This window comes from Mauremys mutica, chromosome 4 (assembly GCF_020497125.1).
Source record: "Mauremys mutica isolate MM-2020 ecotype Southern chromosome 4, ASM2049712v1, whole genome shotgun sequence".
Lineage (NCBI taxonomy): Eukaryota > Metazoa > Chordata > Testudines > Geoemydidae > Mauremys > Mauremys mutica.
Genome location: NC_059075.1, coordinates 47,070,702 through 47,089,972, shown reverse-complemented (window position 1 = coordinate 47,089,972; position 19,271 = coordinate 47,070,702). Strand labels below are relative to the sequence as shown.

The following is a 19,271-nucleotide window of genomic DNA, read 5'->3' as shown; positions in this document are numbered from 1 at the left end:
ATTTGTCCACATCTTTCCTAAAGCTTGTATAGCTGAGGCCTCACCAATGCCGAGTAGAGTGGAACGATAACATCCCGTATCTTATGTATGACACTCCTATTAATACACTCCATTTTGTAGTTGGACATTGGTTTTTCTTTCCTAAGTGAAGTACTTGTCTTTATTTAATTTCATCTTGTTGATTTCACACCAGTTCTCCAATTTGTCAAGGTCACTTTGAATTCTAACCCTGTCCTCCAAAGCGCTTCAAATCCCTCCCAGTTTGGTGTCATCTGCAAATTTTATAAGCACGCTTTCTATTCCATTATCCAAGTCATTAGTGAAAATATTGACTAGTACAGGACCCAGAACTGACCCCCGTGGGACTCCACTAGATACATCTTCCCAGTTTGACAGTGAACCATTGATAGCTACTCTTTATGTAAAATCTTTCAATCAGCTGTGCACCTCCCTTAAAGTAATTTCATCTGGACCACATTTCTCTAGTTAGTTTATGAGAATGACATGTAGGGACTGTCAAAATCTTTACTAAAATCAATATAAGTCTACTTACTGCTTAACCCTGAGTCCCCTATCCAGGAGGCCAGTAACCCCGTCAAATAAGGAAATTGGGTTTGACATGATTTGTTCTTCACAAATCCATGTTGGCTATTTCTGATCACCTATTATCCTCTAGATGCTTGCAATTTGATTGTTTAATAATTTGTTCCAGTATCTTTCCAGGTATCAAAGTTAGGCTTACTAGTCTATAATTCCCCTCTGTGTTCACCCTTTTAAAAAGATAAATACTCTCTTTGCCCTTTTCTAGTCCTCTGGGACCTCAGCTCTCCTCCACGAGTTCTCAAAGAAACTGCAAATGGTTCCAACTAGTTCATTAAGTAACCTAGGGTAATGCCCTGATGACTTGAATAATTATTATGTAGCCTGCTCCTTCCCTGTTCTGGCTTGTGTTCCTTCTCCCTTGTTGTTAATATTAATTGTGTTAAGTATCAAGTCACAACTATTTATTTTTTTAAAGACTGACACAAAATAGGCATTTAAACACGTTGGTGTTCTTGGTGTTGTCCATTATTAGCTCTGTTTGACCACTATGCAGAGGACCTACACTCTCTTTTGTGTCTCTCTTGCATATGTAGGCCACATCCAATACAACCTATATGGCCACTTAACCTCGGACTCATTCTGCTGTAGCGAGAAACACAAACAATCTAGGTGATTTTCTAATTGGTTTTGTCCTTCGCAGGTAGAAAGTTGGGGAATGAAGTCTTCTCTCCAGACACACGCTGTTTCAGGGAGAGAGGGGACACAGGTAAGTCTATTGATTGTTTCATGTGAAACGCCAAAACTACTTTGGGGTGAATTTTAGAGTAATAAAGAGACTTTGTCCTTATGAAATATAGTGTATGGCAGATCTACCATTAGAATTCCTAGCTCACCCATGCTTCTGGCTGAGGTGATAGCCATAAGGAATGCAACTTCCATTGATAAGTGAGACACAGAAGCTAATAGTTCTATGGGAGGCTTAATGAGTACTGAAAGTACAAGAATTTAGTCCTAACGAGGAGTAGGTTTCCTTAGTGGTGGGAAACTTCTAATTAGGCCCTTAAGGATTTGGTAGTCAGAGAGTGAAAACTGAATAGCCACCAGAGGGTAGATAGCATGCACTTATTGCTGCCAGGTAGACTTGTATAGAACTGAGGGAAAGCCCAGCTGTGTTAAGAAAAAGAAGATATTCCCCTAATTTTGGACTATCATCTGCTGACTCAAGAGATATACATTTCTTCTGTGCCCAAATGGAAAAATGCTTCCACTTGGCTGAACAGCATTTTCTATTGGAGTCCTTTCTACTGTTAATAAGGATCATTTATACATCTCCAGAGCACTAATATGCCAAAAACCAAGCCATAAGATAAAACACGTAAGGGTTGAGATGCTTGATCCTATCCTTCTCCTGGGCCAAGAGATCACAAAAGGACCAGATGGTGATCGGAGAACAAGGTAACAGTCCGAGATTTGGGAAGAGTTGGGGGGGGGGGGGGGGAATGAGGATGACTTGTGCTTTGTCCTGATTAATTTTCTGTAAGAACTGAGGTAGGAGCAGCAAAGGAGGAAAGGCATAGCTCGGATGATCTGACCAGGCGAGAAAAAGATCACCACCCTGAGAGCATAGTCCTAGAGCTCCAAGTATATGTTGCATTTCTTGTTTGTTTGGGAAGCGAATAGATCCCAGTTGCTGGTCTCCTACTGAAGTGAAGACACTATTTATGGCTGAACCATGCAATTCCCACTCACGATTGATAGCAAAGTGCCTGCAGAGGGTGTCCGCCAACCCATTCTGAGGCTGCCAACAGGGTGATTCAATTCCTGATACACCAGTTCCACAGGGTGACTGCTTCTACACACAGGGGGATTGATCTTGCCCCTCCCACCCCCGGCTTGTTGATGTAAAAGAGTTGCCATGTTGTCTGACATTATCAGAACATAGTGGGCAGGGGAGGCTCTACCTTTTTGGCCGCCCCAAGCAGTCATGCGCGGGAGGCGCCCCGGAGCCGTGGGAGCAGCGGACCTCCCGTGTCGGATTGTTTTGCATAAGAGTGTGAGAAACTGACATGCAAGTTTCAAGGATGAAGCTAGTTCTTATCTGCTGGGAGGCAATAACAGGATAATGAATTAGAGGGTTGGCCAGGATGTTAAATAGCCAATGAAGTTACAGCTGTGCCTGTCTGCACCTTATTAACCAATTAGCAATTGCTTGATTGCCTGCATTAATTGTATAAATGAAATATGCTGGAGAGAAATAAAGGACTTAGCTGCCAATCAAATTGACTGAAGAGCTTTGTTCATGCCCGCTTGAGAGGCACCGAGACGCAACAAATGGTGACCCCGACGTGATTCGTATTGAATCATGATAGTGTCGGGAGCCTGAGCCCAGAGGCGAACGGCCAGGAGCCTGAGCCCAGAGGCGGGGAGTGCCTATCCGACGTGATTCGTATCGAATGCTGAAAGTGTCGGTGGCCTAGTCTCGGTGGCCTGTTCCAGGCGGAAGAGCCGCGGCGGGGAGTGCTGGAGAAGGGCCGGCCCCCGGGCGTCCAAAGGAGAGGCGCATCTGAGCTCAGAGGTGAGCGGCTAATATGGGAACCGCTGCATCAGCGGAACAAAAGATAACACAGAAGCCTTTATTGCACATTATGAAGCGGCAGGGAGAAAGGCTCCCCTCTGATATGTTATCCCGCCCGCTGCGGTGGGGACACAGAAGGGGACTTTTTGTTAAACCAAATACAGTTTTTGATAAAACTGTTTGGGAGCGGCTAGGCTCTGAGCTTTGGGAGTCGGTGACTCAGGGCGATAAGGAAGCTTTCTCCCTGAGTCAAGTATGGAGTAAAACAAGGAAGAAAATACAGAAGCCTTTATTGCACATTATGAACCGACAGGGGGAAAGAATTTCCCCTGCTGCACTGATTTACTTATTAAGAAGAGAGGGGAAGTTGGGGAGGCTTCTCCCGACCGGCCTTCGGGCACAGGACGAGGAGGTGCTCCGCTGGAAGCGAGCCCTGGACGGGAAGATGTTGGAGTGCACGGCGCAGGCAGAGGCTTGTGCCGTGGCCCCGGAGGTCGTTTGGACCTACAAGCAAGCAAGTTGTTCTGGCAGGAGCCTGGAGAAGGCGTCCTACACTGGCTGGTTTGAGCCTGGGACAGTGCCGGGAAAACCGTTGTGCTTCTCTGGTATGAGCAGCAATAGCTGGGTGTCCTAACATAGGATTCACAGATTAAAAGAAGCCAAGCAGGGAAGGAAAAGGAACAGCATGAGTTAACTAAGCAAGCTAAAGATAAGACTTGGCGAACAGCCCAGACTAAAGAGAGCGTGACTGGGCCCAAAAAAGTTAATGAGAGCTGCAAAACTCGGCCTGGCATTACCGGAATGTGTCAAATTTCTTTTCTTATGGGTAAAGAAACGCTACAAAAAAGACTGACTGCTTAGACCCATGATTTTTACTGCAGAAAGACCCCTCCACATCAGAAGAATTTTTCTACTGATGATTGGCCTAGGTAATTTTTTAGTCCTATTGTGTTTTTGGACAGCATGAAAAAGGGACAAGGTGTCCCTTGGCAGCCCCCATTGTGTTATTTGGAATTTTTTTTGTTGTTTTTTGAAAGAAGCAAAATTACTACGGGATGGTGTCCTGGTAAATTTCCCCCGTAGAAGCTGAACCATGCCGGTGGTGGAAAAAAAGAAAAAACACTTATGTTGTTGATATTGCCAAAGTCCAGAAATTCCTGATTAAAAGGACATTGAGAACTGACCCTGGTGAAGAAACAAAGAATTACACACTGGCAGGATGAAATTTGTGGGACTTATGTTTGGAACTGTGGTATTAATTGAATTTCGGGGTTTATTCTACAGGCTGCGCCCTGTGTTTTGGATAAATCCTTCAGTATGTATAGCCCACCCTAATTGGATTGTAAATGATATGTTCTTATTTTATTGAGGCTGAGAAAGCATTGCCGTGGGAGCTAGTATGTTTGAATTTTTGAATGGCCAGCTGATGGCCATTCGGAGTGATTTTGAGCACCAGGATAGCCCACTGCCCTTACAAATATATTAGGAGTGCCATTTGATCTGGAGTTGTAAAAATATATTTAGACACTGTTTAAGTAAAAGTGTAAATATTTGCAGTGCCCCTCCCCAGCATGTAAACCGGTTGAGTTGGGGGGTGAGGGCTTTTACATATCGAACCCTGCCGGGTTCATGGGGAGGATGAATGTGAAATAATTTACCCCAGCTTTTTAGAGTTTAATTGTTTGTTGTTTTTCAAGTTTGAGAAAACTCAGCCAACGAGTTTGTTGAGTATTCTCAAAGGGGGGAATTGTGGATTGTTTAGGCATAAATTTAGGTAATTTGGGAGAATGGCTTTGAATTTATGTGACCCTAAGAATTTTTATGTAAAGTGCCTTTGTTAGTCTATTTAGACTTTTTGTTAATTTTGTGTCATGTGCTGATTATTGGCCGTTGTACACTGCTTGATATTAGATGTGGTCTATATTATAATAGATAGCGTATTTGGAAGGGAAAACAGGATCGGGCCCAAGCGGACAGGCAACAGATAAGGCTTGGAAAGCTGGCTGAAAAACTCTTGAGGGCGTAGCGAGACTAAAAGTTTAACTCTATGGTTGCCAGAGGGAATAAAGGTTGAATTTTTTAAAAATGCTTAGAGAAAAGTTTTTGGTGTTTTGAAATGTTTGTAAATAAATTTAGGCAAGAAATTAGTTTGCAATTGTTTGGCCATGAATATTTTGTTGCATTAGTTGAAGATTGTATATTGTGCTATGTAATTGTAATTGTATTAGGCTAAGGGCATATAAGTGGTGATGGTTTTTTTTTAGTGTTTAAAATTAGAAGCTAATAGTAAGAAATTTTAAGCTGTGATTAGCTTTGAATTTTAGGAGTAAGCTAGGAAGCAATTGTATTAATGTAAATGATTTAATGGATGATGTAATTTTTTTTTGCTTGATAGTAATGAGGGTATTTGTATATTGTATGTAATAATTGCTTGCCCAGTAGGGGTAGTTTTGTTTTTGTTTTTTAGATATTAAAGAAAATTGGTGTTAGCTGCATAGTATTTAATAAGGATCATGCATTTATTATGGAGTTTAAATTTATGTTTTATGTTTTATGTTTGTTTCTGGCCAGAATGATTGTTGTGGTGTTAAGATTTTTACTGTGGTTTATGTTGTGGTTTTTTTTTTTTTTAGGACCCCCCCCTCCCTCAGTGTCAGTTTGATCACCTGACATATGAGGGATGAATTGGTAACAGCAATTTGTCACAATTTGGTGTGCAATAGAGTATGGGGGAATCCTGCAGAATTTATTGTTTTTTGTTGTTGTTGTTGTATTTTGATGTTTTATGTTTTGTTTTGTTTGATGTTGTTGGTGTTGTATGTTATGAATTGCATGGTTATAGGTGAGCTTTGTAGCATAAGGTATATTAATTTTTTTGTTTTGTTTGTATGCCTTTTGTTATAAGTTTGGTGTAGTTTATTGGATGTTTTTAATTTTTTTGTGTTTAAGAATAGGGGGGAGATGTCCGGTTGCATCTTCCCTATGCTGCCTTGGTGGAAAATTACAGCAGCGTGGTTACAAGAACAGAGGGATGAGATAAAGTTGTTATGCCAGAGCGAGGCAAATGCCAGGTGGCCTAGCTGAGATTGTTTTCAAGGTCCCAGATGGATTCCGGCGAAGTGGGTCCGGCCTTGGCTGATTTTGGCGCAGAGTGCCATAAATACTACGGCCTTTTGCTTGCCCCATGTTGCTGCAGTGGAAGCTCTTATTGGAAACCTGCTTTGTGGGTGTTTGCACATTGGCAGAACCCTCCTGGCCCCTTGGGCCACTTGCGTTACCTGGAGGAGGGATGTATAGGTAAAAATAGGGCATTGCGGAAGATATTGTTACGGTTTAGTTAGGCAGCTGGTGTTTAGATTTGCTTTTAGTTTTGCTGTGTAATAGATTGTAGTAATGTAATGCTATGAGCTGGGAATGTTTTGCTGTGCCTTCCCTTTTTTATTATGAGAAAAGGGGGGAAGTGTCGGATTGTTTTGCATAAGAGTGTGAGAAACTGACATGCAAGTTTCAAGGATGAAGCTAGTTCTTATCTGCTGGGAGGCAATAACAGGATAATGAATTAGAGGGTTGGCCAGGATGTTAATGAAGTTACAGCTGTGCCTGTCTACACCTTATTAACCAATTAGCAATTGCTTGATTGCCTGCATTAATTGTATAAATGAAATATGCTGGAGAGAAATAAAGGACTTAGCTGCCAATCAAATTGACTGAAGAGCTTTGTTCATGCCCGCTTGAGAGGCACCGAGACGCAACACTCCCGCGGGCATGACTGCGGAGGGTCTGCTGGTCGCGCGGCTCGGCTGGACCTCCCGCGGCTGCGGACGGTTCGCAGGTCTGGCGGCTCTGCTTGAGCTGCCGCAGGCATGCCTGCGGGAGGTCCAGCCGAGCCGCGGGACCAGCGAACCGTCTGCAGTCATGCCTGCGGGAGGTCCACTGGAGCCGCGGGATGAGCGCCCCCTCTGCAGTCATGCCTGCGGCAAGTCCGGTCGTCCCGGGGCTCCGGTGGACCTCCCGCAGGCATGACTGCGGCAGGTCCGCCGGCCCAGCCTGCCGCCCCCCCCCGGGAAAGGGCCGCCCCACGTGGGGTCTGGAGCCGGCCCTGATAGTGGGACTGGAGGAGTTGGAGAAAAATCTTGCAAGCTTCTCAGGCTGCCTGGCATTCCAGAAGGTTGATGTGCATCCTGGTCTCTTGAGAGGTCCAATTGCCCTGCACCATATGGTTGTGCAAGTGGGCTCTCCAGCCAAAGATAAGTGTCTATAAATGATCATCTTGTCTGGAAAGGATGGTAGGAAGGGGATGCCCACACATACGTGATAAGGAACCTTCCACCATATCAGGAAAGATGTTAATTTGGAAAGAATTGTTAGCATGGTATTCATACTGTGGTTGGTTGGTGAATAATTGACTGGGGCCACACCTGAAGGCTATGTAGGTAGAGTGTGACAAATGGGATTGTGACAGATTCAGACCAGGTGCCAGCTCATGCCAGAGCCCCAGGCCAATTCACTTGTATATTAGTATAGATCAAAGTGATAAATATATGAGAGTGCATTTGGTGTTTACAGTTAATGAAAACAAGTGGGATGTTACTTGCATTGTTTTCACTTATTTGTGTCCCATTATAATGTAGTAACAAACATATACATTGTGTATATCCCTGCAACTAAGTAACCTATCAAACCAGAAAGAAACCTTGTAGAAAGTAAATTAAAAGTGCTCTTTTCAAAATAAGTGGTCTGTGTGTGTGTGATGACTGAAGGTCAAAGGCCCAAAATGGATTCCTCACTTTCCGGCAAAGGAAAAGCCTACATGGGTAGTAACACTACCAGCTTGTTTTCTGTGTGACGCTGTAAGTAAGGATTCAATGAAGGATCCTGCATCTCTGGACTGTTTGGACTTTTACAGGGAAGTGCATCAGAAGAAAGCAGAGATCCTCAGAAACAATCTAGGTATCCTGAAATCTCAGCTTCCGAATAAAGCAGTTGAGATCATGGAAATTAAGGACAAGTCTCCAATCCCCCATTTTTTAGGAACGACAGTGTAAAAACCTATTCATTGGTGCTGAAGCTCTATTGCTTCTTGTTGGAGGAGGGATTCCACTCTTCTTGCCTGAGAATCCCCTCATAAGAATGGTCCCTAAAGAGGAACAGGGATGGGGATTTTGGAGGAGGTAAGGACATAAACTCTCTATAGCTGTAATGGAAGATATTTAATATCCACTTGACTGTTATGGCAGTTCAGTTGTGGAAACAGAGTGTGAAATGACCACTGAAAAGTATGTGAGGGTAGGGCAGTGGTGGCATCATAAATAGTTTATATCTCTTGAGCTCCCGTCAAAAATATCTTTTCAGTGGGGGATTGGAGTGAGATGGTGCTGTAGGCATGGGAGGTGCTGGGAAACAAGACTCTTCTACTCTTTGTACCCTCCTTGTAAGAGACAAGACCACTGGTGATAAAACCATTGAAATTCCAGTCTAGGTTTGTAAGGCTGCCTGAGATACTTTAAAGGACTCGCCCCCCAAAAGGAAGTATGTAAGGATTCATCTGTCTTTGAAAAAAAATGGACATTATCAAAAAGGTAAATCCTTCACCATGTTTTGAACCTCCATGAAAAACCCCAAAGAATGCAATCATGACTCATGGTTTAGGTTACGTTTTTGTCAGGATTATTTTTAGTAAAAAGTCATTGACAGGTCGCAGTCAATAAACAGTAATTCACAGAAGCCGGCGCCCTGCCACTCAGGGCTCACCTTGCTGTGCAGGGCTGAAGTTGCAGAGGTCATCAAAAAAAAAAACCATGGAATCCATGACAGACTTGTAGCCTTACTTATGGTGCATCACAATGGCCTGTCTGCTGCACCAACCGCTGATTCAGAAGTGCAGTTCTGGCCACCAACTTACCCTCTTCAATCAGAGCCTGGAAATAAGCTCTGTTCTGCTGTGAGTCTGTGAATTCCGAATGAGACAGTCATACTTAGCCAACAGCACCTGATCATTTGCTATTCTGAAATGAAGGCTAGTAGATGTTGGGAAGAAAGGTTTTCACAAGTCAGATGTTTGGGCTTCTTGTCAGGAGTAGATTTAATATGATGTTGTCTAGATCAATGGTTCTCAAAAACTTATTTAAATGTGCTCCCCTTCTTTGTCTCTCTAGTAGTTTATGCCCCTGCGCCACACGAATACGTATACAAAAAAACCCCCACAACATGCAGCTCTTACTAAATATTAGAAACAGCAAGGCATTGCTTCAAACAGAGCCAACAATCCGTTGTAATAAAAGCAAAAGCAAAACTGTGATTGTGATTGATGCTTACAATTAAATGGATTAATGTACAGATGGCAATGACTTAGTATAATGCTATGGAAGATTAACAGAAATCCATCAAAATGCACCACCATCTAGAGCACAGTTGGTTCCCCAAACCATGGGGCACACCCCTCTAAGGAGGCGTGAGGGAAAGTTCGGGGTTGGGGGTGGGGGTGGGGGGTGGCGTGGAAGGGCCTGGGCCAGCCGCCATGAGGGGTGAGGAGGGGCAGGAGTACCACCCAGCTCAGCTCTGCTCCAGCCCTGTCCCCAGTTGCGGTCATGCACCAGACTCTGCTCCCAGCCTTGGGCCATGACTGCGGCCCAGTAGTGGCTCTGGACCGCAGCTCCATTCCTGGCCCTGGCGAGAGAGGAGGGCATAGACAGGGATAAGGAAGGGCATGACCCTGAAAAGTTTGAGGATCACTGATCTAGAATCAAATGCACAGCGCCTCCTGAGGACCTAATATGTCTGGAGGAATCAGCTTTGCTAGTTATTCATTGCTGTGGGTAAAATGTGTACAGTAAATCCCCCCCCCAAAAGCTTCTCACACACCCAAAGAATACATTCTGCCCCCAGTTTGAGAACCTCTGCTCTATACTAATGTTCCAGTCATGAGGTTTATCCCACCAAGTCTGTGATGCATGTTACATCATGATTTTGCTTATGTACAAAGACTTCCAGTTCTTCCTGTTTATTCCCCGTACTTCTTGCATTTCTATACTTACATACAAGATGTTAAGATTCCCCCCATTGTTTTCCCTCTTCCCTATGAACCTATTGTAATTTTCCATTCCCCACCCCCATCCCCCAACTTCCAGCCCTCTCTCAAGATCACCTTTCATACTTACCTGTAGGGTTTTATCACCCTGCCTCCTTTTAACCTAGTTTAAAGCCCCCCTTACTAGGTTAGTGAGTAAGCACCTCAAGATGCTCTTCCCCTTCTTCATCAGGGGAAGAGATTGAGGAAGGAGGACTGCTGTGGACGCTAACAGCACCCCACCATGGTCAAGGAAGCCAAAACCCTTCTGTCAACAACATCTGTGCAGCCAGGCACTCATCTCCAGGATGCATCTATCCCTGCCCAAACCCCTATCCTCAACCAGTAGGATTGATGAGAATACCACGTTCACCCTCATTCCCAGTTGTAATCACTGCTGATCTGCTCATGGTCATACCCTGGCAGTATGACCAGCAGCTTTCATTCTGGGAGATCCAGTTTCAATACAATAGCCCCCAAACACAATTCACAGTTTGGTTTAGTCCCATCTGTATATCAAGGTCACGTATCTGAACTGTGCTACAGCCTTGCTGGAATTCAGTGCAAAGTCAGTAGTGACCTAATGAAGATCATGTCCAGGCACATTAGGATAAAAGAGAAGGAATCTAGCAAGCTCAGTATAAAAATATACCTTTTAAAAGTGTATGTATAACCAAGAAAACAGTTTAAACCCCACCCCCAAACAGCAATTCATACATAGATGCTCTATATAAGCCTTTATCTACTATAGGGTTATAGCAGAGGCCTCTCTTACTGTCTGAGCTACCATTTTTCCATCCTACAAATACAACTAATTCAGAGAACAGTTACTCTGCTTTCTGATCAGGAAGGACTAGCAGAGTATTAGCAATTCTTAGCTACAGGATGAGCAGAGACACCTAATGATGAAGGTCTGAAATGGTACAAAATGCCATTAGCATTTTTTACTGCCACTCTTGCTAATTTGCAGTCTTCTATCACATACTAGGTCTTTCGTGGCATTGTGGCTTTCCAAATATTTGTCTCATTGAGTGTTTTGGATTGTCTCTCCAAACATTATCAGTGTACATTTTTCTAGGCTGAATCTCTTTTTTATTTGTTACCCATATTCCTAACTTCATTGTCCCTTTACTTCTGTGTCCTCCATGGTTTACTTGATAGTTATTATTAGGATTTGCTTTTGCTTTACTGAAGATTTAGTATTTGCCTTTTAGCAGTTACATATGGAGTACACTCATGGTCAGTCTATCATCACTTCCAGATTTACAGTTCACTAACTAGAAAGCCCCCCACATTAAGTGAAAACACTAAATTAACACTTGTGCCATGGATCTGATCACTCAGTTTGACAGGTTAATTCAAAGTACTTAAGGATTAGTGACAGGAATTTGCAGTGGCAATAGGTTAATTTTCAATGGAACTGTCTTGTAAATCATAAGAATTTTTCCATATAACCACTTGTCAATAGGTACCTCAAAACCCTAACCTTCCCCCTCTCCGCCATCTAAGGAGTTGCTTTAACTTTTTCTTAGCAAAGCTTTTCTAACCTGTGGATTGTCGTTTCCTGCCTCTTCTCTTAGATTCACTATCCTGAAGAGGAAACTTCTGTGTAGAAACTGGAGGAGATCCTCTAAGCCGTTCACGTGAGTCTGTGGTGGCAACAATTCTGAAGCCAAGAGAAGGACTGTTGTCTGATGTACTATCTGCAGTCTTCTTCCCCCTACGTCGTCTTCGAGGACTGAGTAATTCCACAAATACATCTGCTCGTAATGAGCCTTGACTCTGACGAGTGGTACGGCTGTTCAGTCTTAAAGAAGGTTTTGTTACTGATGGAGGGGCTGACTTTATCTTTCTTATCCCCCTTCCAGTAACTTTAGACGAAGATTCAGTTTGCTTAGGTGTATTCTGCTGACTCCGAGAAGCATATCTTCTACAGGCCTGACGCTGGCTGCTTCGATTTGAAAAGGGATTGTTGAGTTTAGCTGCTCTCATTTTTAATGGAAGTTTGACTTGTGGTCTTCCTTGTTTTGATGGGCTGTAAAAATGTAAGTACATAGCAGTATTGTACAAATCACTACTTCTAACTATTCTAAATTCCTGCTCCCCTCTTTTCCTCAAGGATTCTAATTCAGTACCTAATTTCTGTTTAACAAGATAGAAAATTGGCTTCCACTGAAGCTGGCATCCAACTAGCAGTCTTAAATATTGCTCTGTGGAGTTCTCTAAAATCAAATGCTCTGTGCAGCATGTAGTAAAAAGATTCTGAAAAGCCTAGTCAGCTCAACAGCTTGGTATTAGAAATGTGCTGCCTGGAGAGACCCCTGGGTTCTATTTTTTAAACTGGCTCCTTGTTTCTTGAGGAAAGAGTTGTTGCTAGTAATACACAGGAATCCCATCCCCACATAAATAAGCTGCAGGGACGACAGGTTCTAACATTAAGTCCTGTTCAGTCCTTGGGTCTTCTATAATGCCCTCACAAGGCAAGATCAAAATCAGAGAAGGGAGATCCAAGGGACACTATTTTGCAGTTGATGGTCCCATGGAAACGTATGTTCTCTCAAATGATTAAACCCCAACTTTTGGGGATAGGATGTAATTCCTCTAATTCATACTCAATTGCAAATGACTATAGAGAAGTAGTGTTCCCTTGGTTACAAGCTCCCTTTAAGCTACATTCTTGATTTGTGACACAAATTCATCAATTTATTGATTTTTTCAAATTGCACGTTTACTTGGCCCTATTACACATCCCTAGAATTCTCCCTTTGGAGAGAACCTTTTTGTTTTCTTTACTATCCAGTTCTCACCAGGTCCATCTATTCCCTTGAAACTCTCAGTATCTGAAATTTGGGAATTTAATTTTCTGAACAGCACCTCTCCCAAATATCAATGTATCTTTGTGGCTTGAGAATGAGCAGACACTCCATAGTTAGTGACCGCAGGTGGTATTCTTTCACATACACATTAATAAGAGTGTATTTTCATCCCTAGGAGTGGATATTTATGCATGTAACTCCAATAAACCAAACGCTGAGGGCCAAAGTCACCACTGACCAAAGTGTCTGCAACTCTTTCAGTCAGTGAGCTCTTTGAGACAAAGACAACGTACTTCTGTCTTGTAGATTAAGTGTGCTTAGTGCTCTATTAGAATAATATAGTGTTAAAAAGTAACAGTTCGTATGGCCCCTGACTTACCTCATTTCTTCCTCCTCTTGTGATTCATCTTCTTCCTCTTGTTCTTCCTCATAATCCTCTTCCTCACTTTGTCCCACTTCCTCATAGTAAGTCTCTTCCTCCTCTTCTTCAAACTGTTCTGAAGCCTCTTCATCACTTTCCATAGAAGGTCTCTGCCTAGAGGAGAGGCGTCTAGAACGTTGTTTTGGTCGGCACTCTGGACAAAACCAGTCTCCTTCAGGAATGGCCTGGTAATATACAAATATGCATTAGTGAGGTGCCATGGGTCTTAAGCCTTACCTGAATTCTAGATTTTCAAAAGCTTTTTCTTCAGACACCTTGAGCTTGGGCCTGATACAGTAGATATGATAACCTCGATCGCAGCCATCACACAGCACCATGCTTTCCGCGTCACCTTTCTTTCGGCACGTCTTACAGCGAGCATTTAGAATGGACTTAGACCAGATAACACTTCGATCCAATGTGGAGAGATGTAGAAAGACTTGGGACAGGCTGCCAGAAGAAAGAAGAGATTCTCTCCAGCGATCCAGGACTGTTTTATATGAACGTCCACCATCACTGGCATCTTGTATTATAGGAAGGAAACAGAAATTACATTACTTATGCAAGCATCCAGGTTCATTCTAGACTGACGATTCTGTGTATCTGAACTGAGACTTATGGGTAAAAAGCTACTTTTCATGTGATAAAATAGGAATAAGCACCCAAAGAGCATTCCCACTAATTTCTTAACCCTTCAGTGTCAGGGATTTCCTGGCTTACATCCTGGCACAAGAGTTTAGTGCAAACCTGTGAACATTGAAGTTTCACCTTTGGATTTCACCCTTTAACACTAAGCTGTTCTCAACACATGATGGGAATATTCATGTCAAGTGTCTTGCTTTGATGTCAGTTTTGAAATCCAAGAGATTCTTAAACCAAAAGAAAGAAAATTCTCCAGCACACAGGCACTAAATAAATGAAAAGTAACTGAAAACACTTTTATTTTTTAAACCCATATATTTACAGGTCAAAAGAGGAAGTAAAAAAAAAAAAGTTACAGCAGTTGCTCAGCACTGATGTTTATACAGTAACACCATTTTCTCATTTTAAAAAAATCTAAATCATGTACCCCAAATTTGAAGAAATAAAATAAGTAAACACAAGTTGCATGGTCCTATATTGCAGGAAGAAGAGAGAATCAGCCAGATATACAGCACTCATGTTTTAAAAACAAACAAACAAACAAAAACAAAAAAAACCCACCACCACCCATATACACCGCTGATCCCAAGCCCCTCAACGTTCCCCTTTACAACTCTTTCTGTGGAAGACCTATAAACTATGTGGCTTTTGGAAGAGTTCAGAGTGGGTCAGAAAAAAGTTACGTCCTACTTGGCTGCTTCTTCCCTACAGGTGCAGTAGAGGTGAGGTCTGAATGTGGCCCTGAGATTTTAAATGACCAACAAGCTTTCTGGAAACTTAATGCAAATTACATCAGAGGACTGCCCCGCTACTGTTCCAAAGCGTCATATGTCAACACAGACAAGTGGATCTGTCTAGACTAGTGCCTTAATGGAAGAATTGTTAGGCAATAATCTAGAACAGGAAGGAAGGCAATATGTAGGGTTTTCCAGGATTACGTCTGTTGGTGGTCCACTAACAACGATAGCTTCCTGATAATGAAGATTAACATTGCTGCTGCTAAAAAAAGAAGCAAGCTCTTCCTGAGTGTTGAAAGAAGCAGTCTGGAAAACTATGAGCAGAGGAAAGCCAGTATGTCACTACTAAAGTGCATGATCATACCACCTGCATTGCCAGTCGTGGAGTGGGTACAGGAATGGTCTGCAATTCAGCTGCTCGCAAAACAACTTCTCCCCAGGGAGAGAAGTCCCAACCCTACCCCCTCTCATTTAATAGGCCATGTTGAGGTTACGTGTTCTTCATCCAAGGCCCTTTCTTCCTTCCCACCCAGAATCTGGTACTGGAGTGTGGCTCCTCCTAGCACTGCCTATGTTAAACTGTTATGTTAAACTGTCAGGCAACTCCAGTTTAGACACTGGTTGTGAGAAAAGGCAGAGACTAAAGCCCTGCAATGACTAGACAAATACAGAAAGAGACTCTCTCCCCATCCAGCGAGGAGACAGAAAGAGTTTAGGCTAGGAAAGCTGGGCAAAAGACCTGAGGTTTTGGCAAATCTGAATCTACATCTATTTATTATTTAAAATTCAACAGAGAGGAAGGTTATTTTTGTGATTAAAGCAGTGGTTAAAGGGACTCAAGATTTGGGTTCAATTCCCAGCTCTGCTGCAGATTTCATGTGACCACAGTTAAGTCATTTTTATCATAGAGTCCCAGTTTCCTTTGTGTAGCAGTATAATGTTTTTTCCTCCTACCCTTTGTCTATTCAGATTGTCAACTCTTTGGGGGAAAAGGATATTCTTTTCCTATGTCTTTACAGAGTGAGTGTGGGACCTCCTGATCTCAGCTGGGGCCATTAGGTCCTACTGCACTAGATAACTTGTTTGATAAATCCATGTTGTCACATGTCAGTAACTGTGCTCAGGGAACAGTTTTCTATTTCAAAAAGTTTCAAGGAAGGGTTCCTATGTAATCATATTATGTGGTAGATTTTTATGTTACTTAGACAGTAAAGAATAAACTAACAGGTTTTGCTTCTATGAACTTGTACAGATTCCTATATCAAAACCAAGTGTAGTTCCTTCTGACTCTGCCAAAAAAGTAAAACATTTGACCCTTCAAATTATTTTTGTTTTTACCTCAAGCACCATTTAGATGTGCAGGAAGAAACAGTCTTACGGTTTCAGAGCTCTACTCCCTCATTCTATGCAAGTGACTATAGAATTATCAACATGTCAAGAAAAAAAAAAAGAGTGACAATAAAATATATTTTTTTTTCTAACTCTTAAAAATACAGAACATTTTTTAAATTTACCATCTTTCTGACTAGACTGGTCTTCCTCCCTCTTCCTCTTTTTATACCCCCACTGGTTCCTTTTATTATCTTCTGCATCACCTAATGTTAAATTTGTAAAGTTATTTCAAACAACTTTTTAAATAGCAGTTGAAAACCACTGTTCTACCATAAGGGGAAAGCTCATCAGACAGAACTTTCTCGGGGGCTGGTCTGAGACTGTGAAGCATCACAAACCTTCTGCACCAAGCACAAGGCACACTTCTTTGACCTTGCCTAGTTTAACACATGCATAGAAAGGTATACATTGAAAGACAAAAACCAAACCCCTACACTGCACACAAAATTCTCCCTTGGGGAGTGATCGGGGGAATTAACCAGATGTGACAGATGCTAGTCATATGACTTAATGCACTATGGAAGGTGTGCTCAGATAGTGTGGTGATGAGGGATGTATAAAACAGTACAGCATATTGCATGTTGAAAGGAGGGGAACAACAAAACAAAAAAAAGCAAAAAGTATTAAAAAAAATCTTGGAGTTAAAAAAAAAGAAGAAGTCAAGAATGGCGTCAGAGAGGAGGGGGGAAAATAGATAGAGGACAAAATAGAACTGTAACAAATGTATTGTGCAAAGGGCTAAGGGGAGGTGAAAGCTCCTGTCCACCAATCACAAAGAGGCTCCAACAACAAAAATAAAAGGTTGGGAACCAATAAACTAGAGTCACGCCTTGCATATAGAAATCTAGAAAAATAATGACCAGACTGTATTTGAGAGGCGGTTCTATAGTTCTATGAGAGACAGTGTGGTCCAGTAACAGAACACTGGACTGGGATTCAGGAGATCTGATTTCTATTCCTGGCTTTGTCACTAGCCTAAAGGATGACTTTGGGCAAATCATTTCCCCACTCTGTGCTTGAATTTCCCCATTTATAAAATGGGGATGATACGCTACTCCTTTGTAAAGCACTGTGAGATGCTATATACGAGTGCTTTTTTTTTTTTTAGTTTATTTTTTTTATTAAAGGCATCTAAGAAGCCAACAACCTCACTTCTTCCATCAAAAGACCCATTGCCAGGAAAAAAAGGTAAATGCTTTCATTTTCAGATGTTTCACTATAGAATTTTTCCAAGCCCAACTGTGTACGACAGAAGGGACCACCTTTCTCTGGTACTGGAATTCTCCCTATTATTCTTGGATTAATTTTGTCCATATGCAGGACCAACAATAACAGAAAACACATTTTTGTACAAATCCCATCACAGCACTGCAGCCAATATATAATGCAGTGTAGCTTCAAAACCAATTTGTTGTTTAATCTAGCTGCCAAACTGAAAGATTAGCAACTAACTAGCAATCTGCCTAGCACTCCTAGAGATGGTACTGTTTCCTGCATTTCCTAAATTCCCCTATGAATTTTGTTACTCTGTGTATTTATATCTGCCTCTGTATTTTCCACTCCATGCTGATGAAGTGGGTTTTAGCCCATGAAAGCTTATGTCCAAATAAATGTTAGTCTCTAAGGTGCCACAAGGACTCCTCATTGTTTTTGCTGATACAGACTAACACAGCTACCACTCTGAAACCTGTTACTCTGTCAGTCATTCTCTGCTGCTCCACTTGTATGCATACCGCCGATCTAAACTTTCTATAATAAGTGGTAGAGTTCTCTTTGCAGCCTGGTGCACACATAGAAAACAAAGGAACAGAGTTCAGCATCTGGTCATTCAACTTCTGTGACGATTTCCTTTGTCTACTGTACACGCTGGAGGCTACAAGTAAAACCGGCAGTGATCATAGTAAATTTCACTCTGAAGTTCCTTCAGTGCTCATAATGCACTATGGATGGGAGAGTAGGAGAGTTGGAAATTGAGCCAAGGGCAAAAAACTGTTTTCAAATGTGGCTCCAATTCCTAATGAACTAAAACAAAGGGGAAGATTAAAAAAAGCAGGGAAATGGAATGAAGAAATGGCAACAGGGGAGACAAAAAAGTGAAGGGATTCTACTGAAACTTTTGTTTGTTTTAGAAGAATGGAGGGGTCCTATTCTTACAAAAAGTTTACCCCAGGAAGCTCTCATGTACATAAAGCTCCACGACCTCCAACATTTTTACCATCAAATTAATTAAACCTGCTGAAATGGAGCTCAAATAACCAACCTTTTCAAGTAATGACAATTCAATCTTAGTTATCTGATTGCATTTTCCCTTTATTCTTTTAGGCCTGCCCCTATAAACCAGTCTTGTTTTATCTTCTTAAAGCAGTGTTAGCTTCCCCCCCGATTAGAATTCTTTAGAAAATGAGCAGGCTTTGTTCTAGAACATCTTAGCTTGGTTTATGTATAAAGTAACTGCAACAACATGACTTTTTTCTGTGCACAAGGGCCACCTGACCAAAAATACAAAATGGCCCTGTGACTTGGGGGCTGATGAGAGAATTTGTGGAGTAAAATATATCATCACCTTGCCAAGGCAGACTGATACAGAATTCAGTGAGAGTGGTTGGTGTACACAATTTTTGTGCCAGTATAAACTATTTCAGCTGGGGGGGAGGAGGAGGAGGGAGTGTTTTTCTGCTGTAATATAGTTAGAACAATATAGTTAAAGCAGTACAATTTCCCACTCCTTCCTGCCCAGTGTGGATGCAATTATACCAATATAAAAGGTGCCTTATATATTAGTATAATATATTCCCCTTCCCTGCATGGGAATAAGTTATACGGGCATAACAGTTCCACACTGGGGTGGTGCAGGGTCTGTAGCGCTTTAACAATACCAGTTTAGTTAAAGCAATATGGCTACTGTTTTAAATTGGCACGGTCTTGAAAGGAGAAGTAAGGACATGTGAGATTTAAGGCCTGCCACTTGGACAAGCCAGCTATCCTACAACACTATTAGATTTCTTTGTAAGACAACAGAACAAGCCTGTATGAAAGCATGATTCCTACCCCGTTCCCTTCCAAAATCTAATCATTAGGA

The 19,271-nt window shown here is 42.1% G+C and overlaps 1 protein-coding gene and 1 long non-coding RNA gene across 5 annotated transcripts in view; one reads left to right on the top strand and one right to left on the bottom strand.

Moving 5' to 3' along the window:
- Positions 1-2,577, top strand: part of LOC123368617 — a 34,671-nt gene extending 32,094 nt beyond the window's left edge. The window contains exons 2-3 of the long non-coding RNA XR_006578837.1: positions 1,244-1,309; positions 1,879-2,577. This is a non-coding gene — a long non-coding RNA (uncharacterized LOC123368617). The remainder of the gene's footprint in view (positions 1-1,243; positions 1,310-1,878) is intronic.
- BAZ1A (bromodomain adjacent to zinc finger domain 1A) overlaps positions 1-19,271 on the bottom strand; it is a 111,249-nt gene that overhangs the window by 5,158 nt on the left and 86,820 nt on the right. For 2 of the 4 annotated variants that reach the window (XM_045013519.1, XM_045013520.1), the window contains 4 exons: positions 16,315-16,395; positions 13,697-13,944; positions 13,380-13,606; positions 11,732-12,219 (listed from right to left, as the gene is read on the bottom strand). In XM_045013519.1, coding sequence (XP_044869454.1) covers positions 11,732-12,219; positions 13,380-13,606; positions 13,697-13,944; positions 16,315-16,395 — 1,044 coding nt within the window. The remainder of the gene's footprint in view (positions 1-11,731; positions 12,220-13,379; positions 13,607-13,696; positions 13,945-16,314; positions 16,396-19,271) is intronic. The other 2 variants (XM_045013521.1, XM_045013522.1) reach the window with 1 other exon arrangement.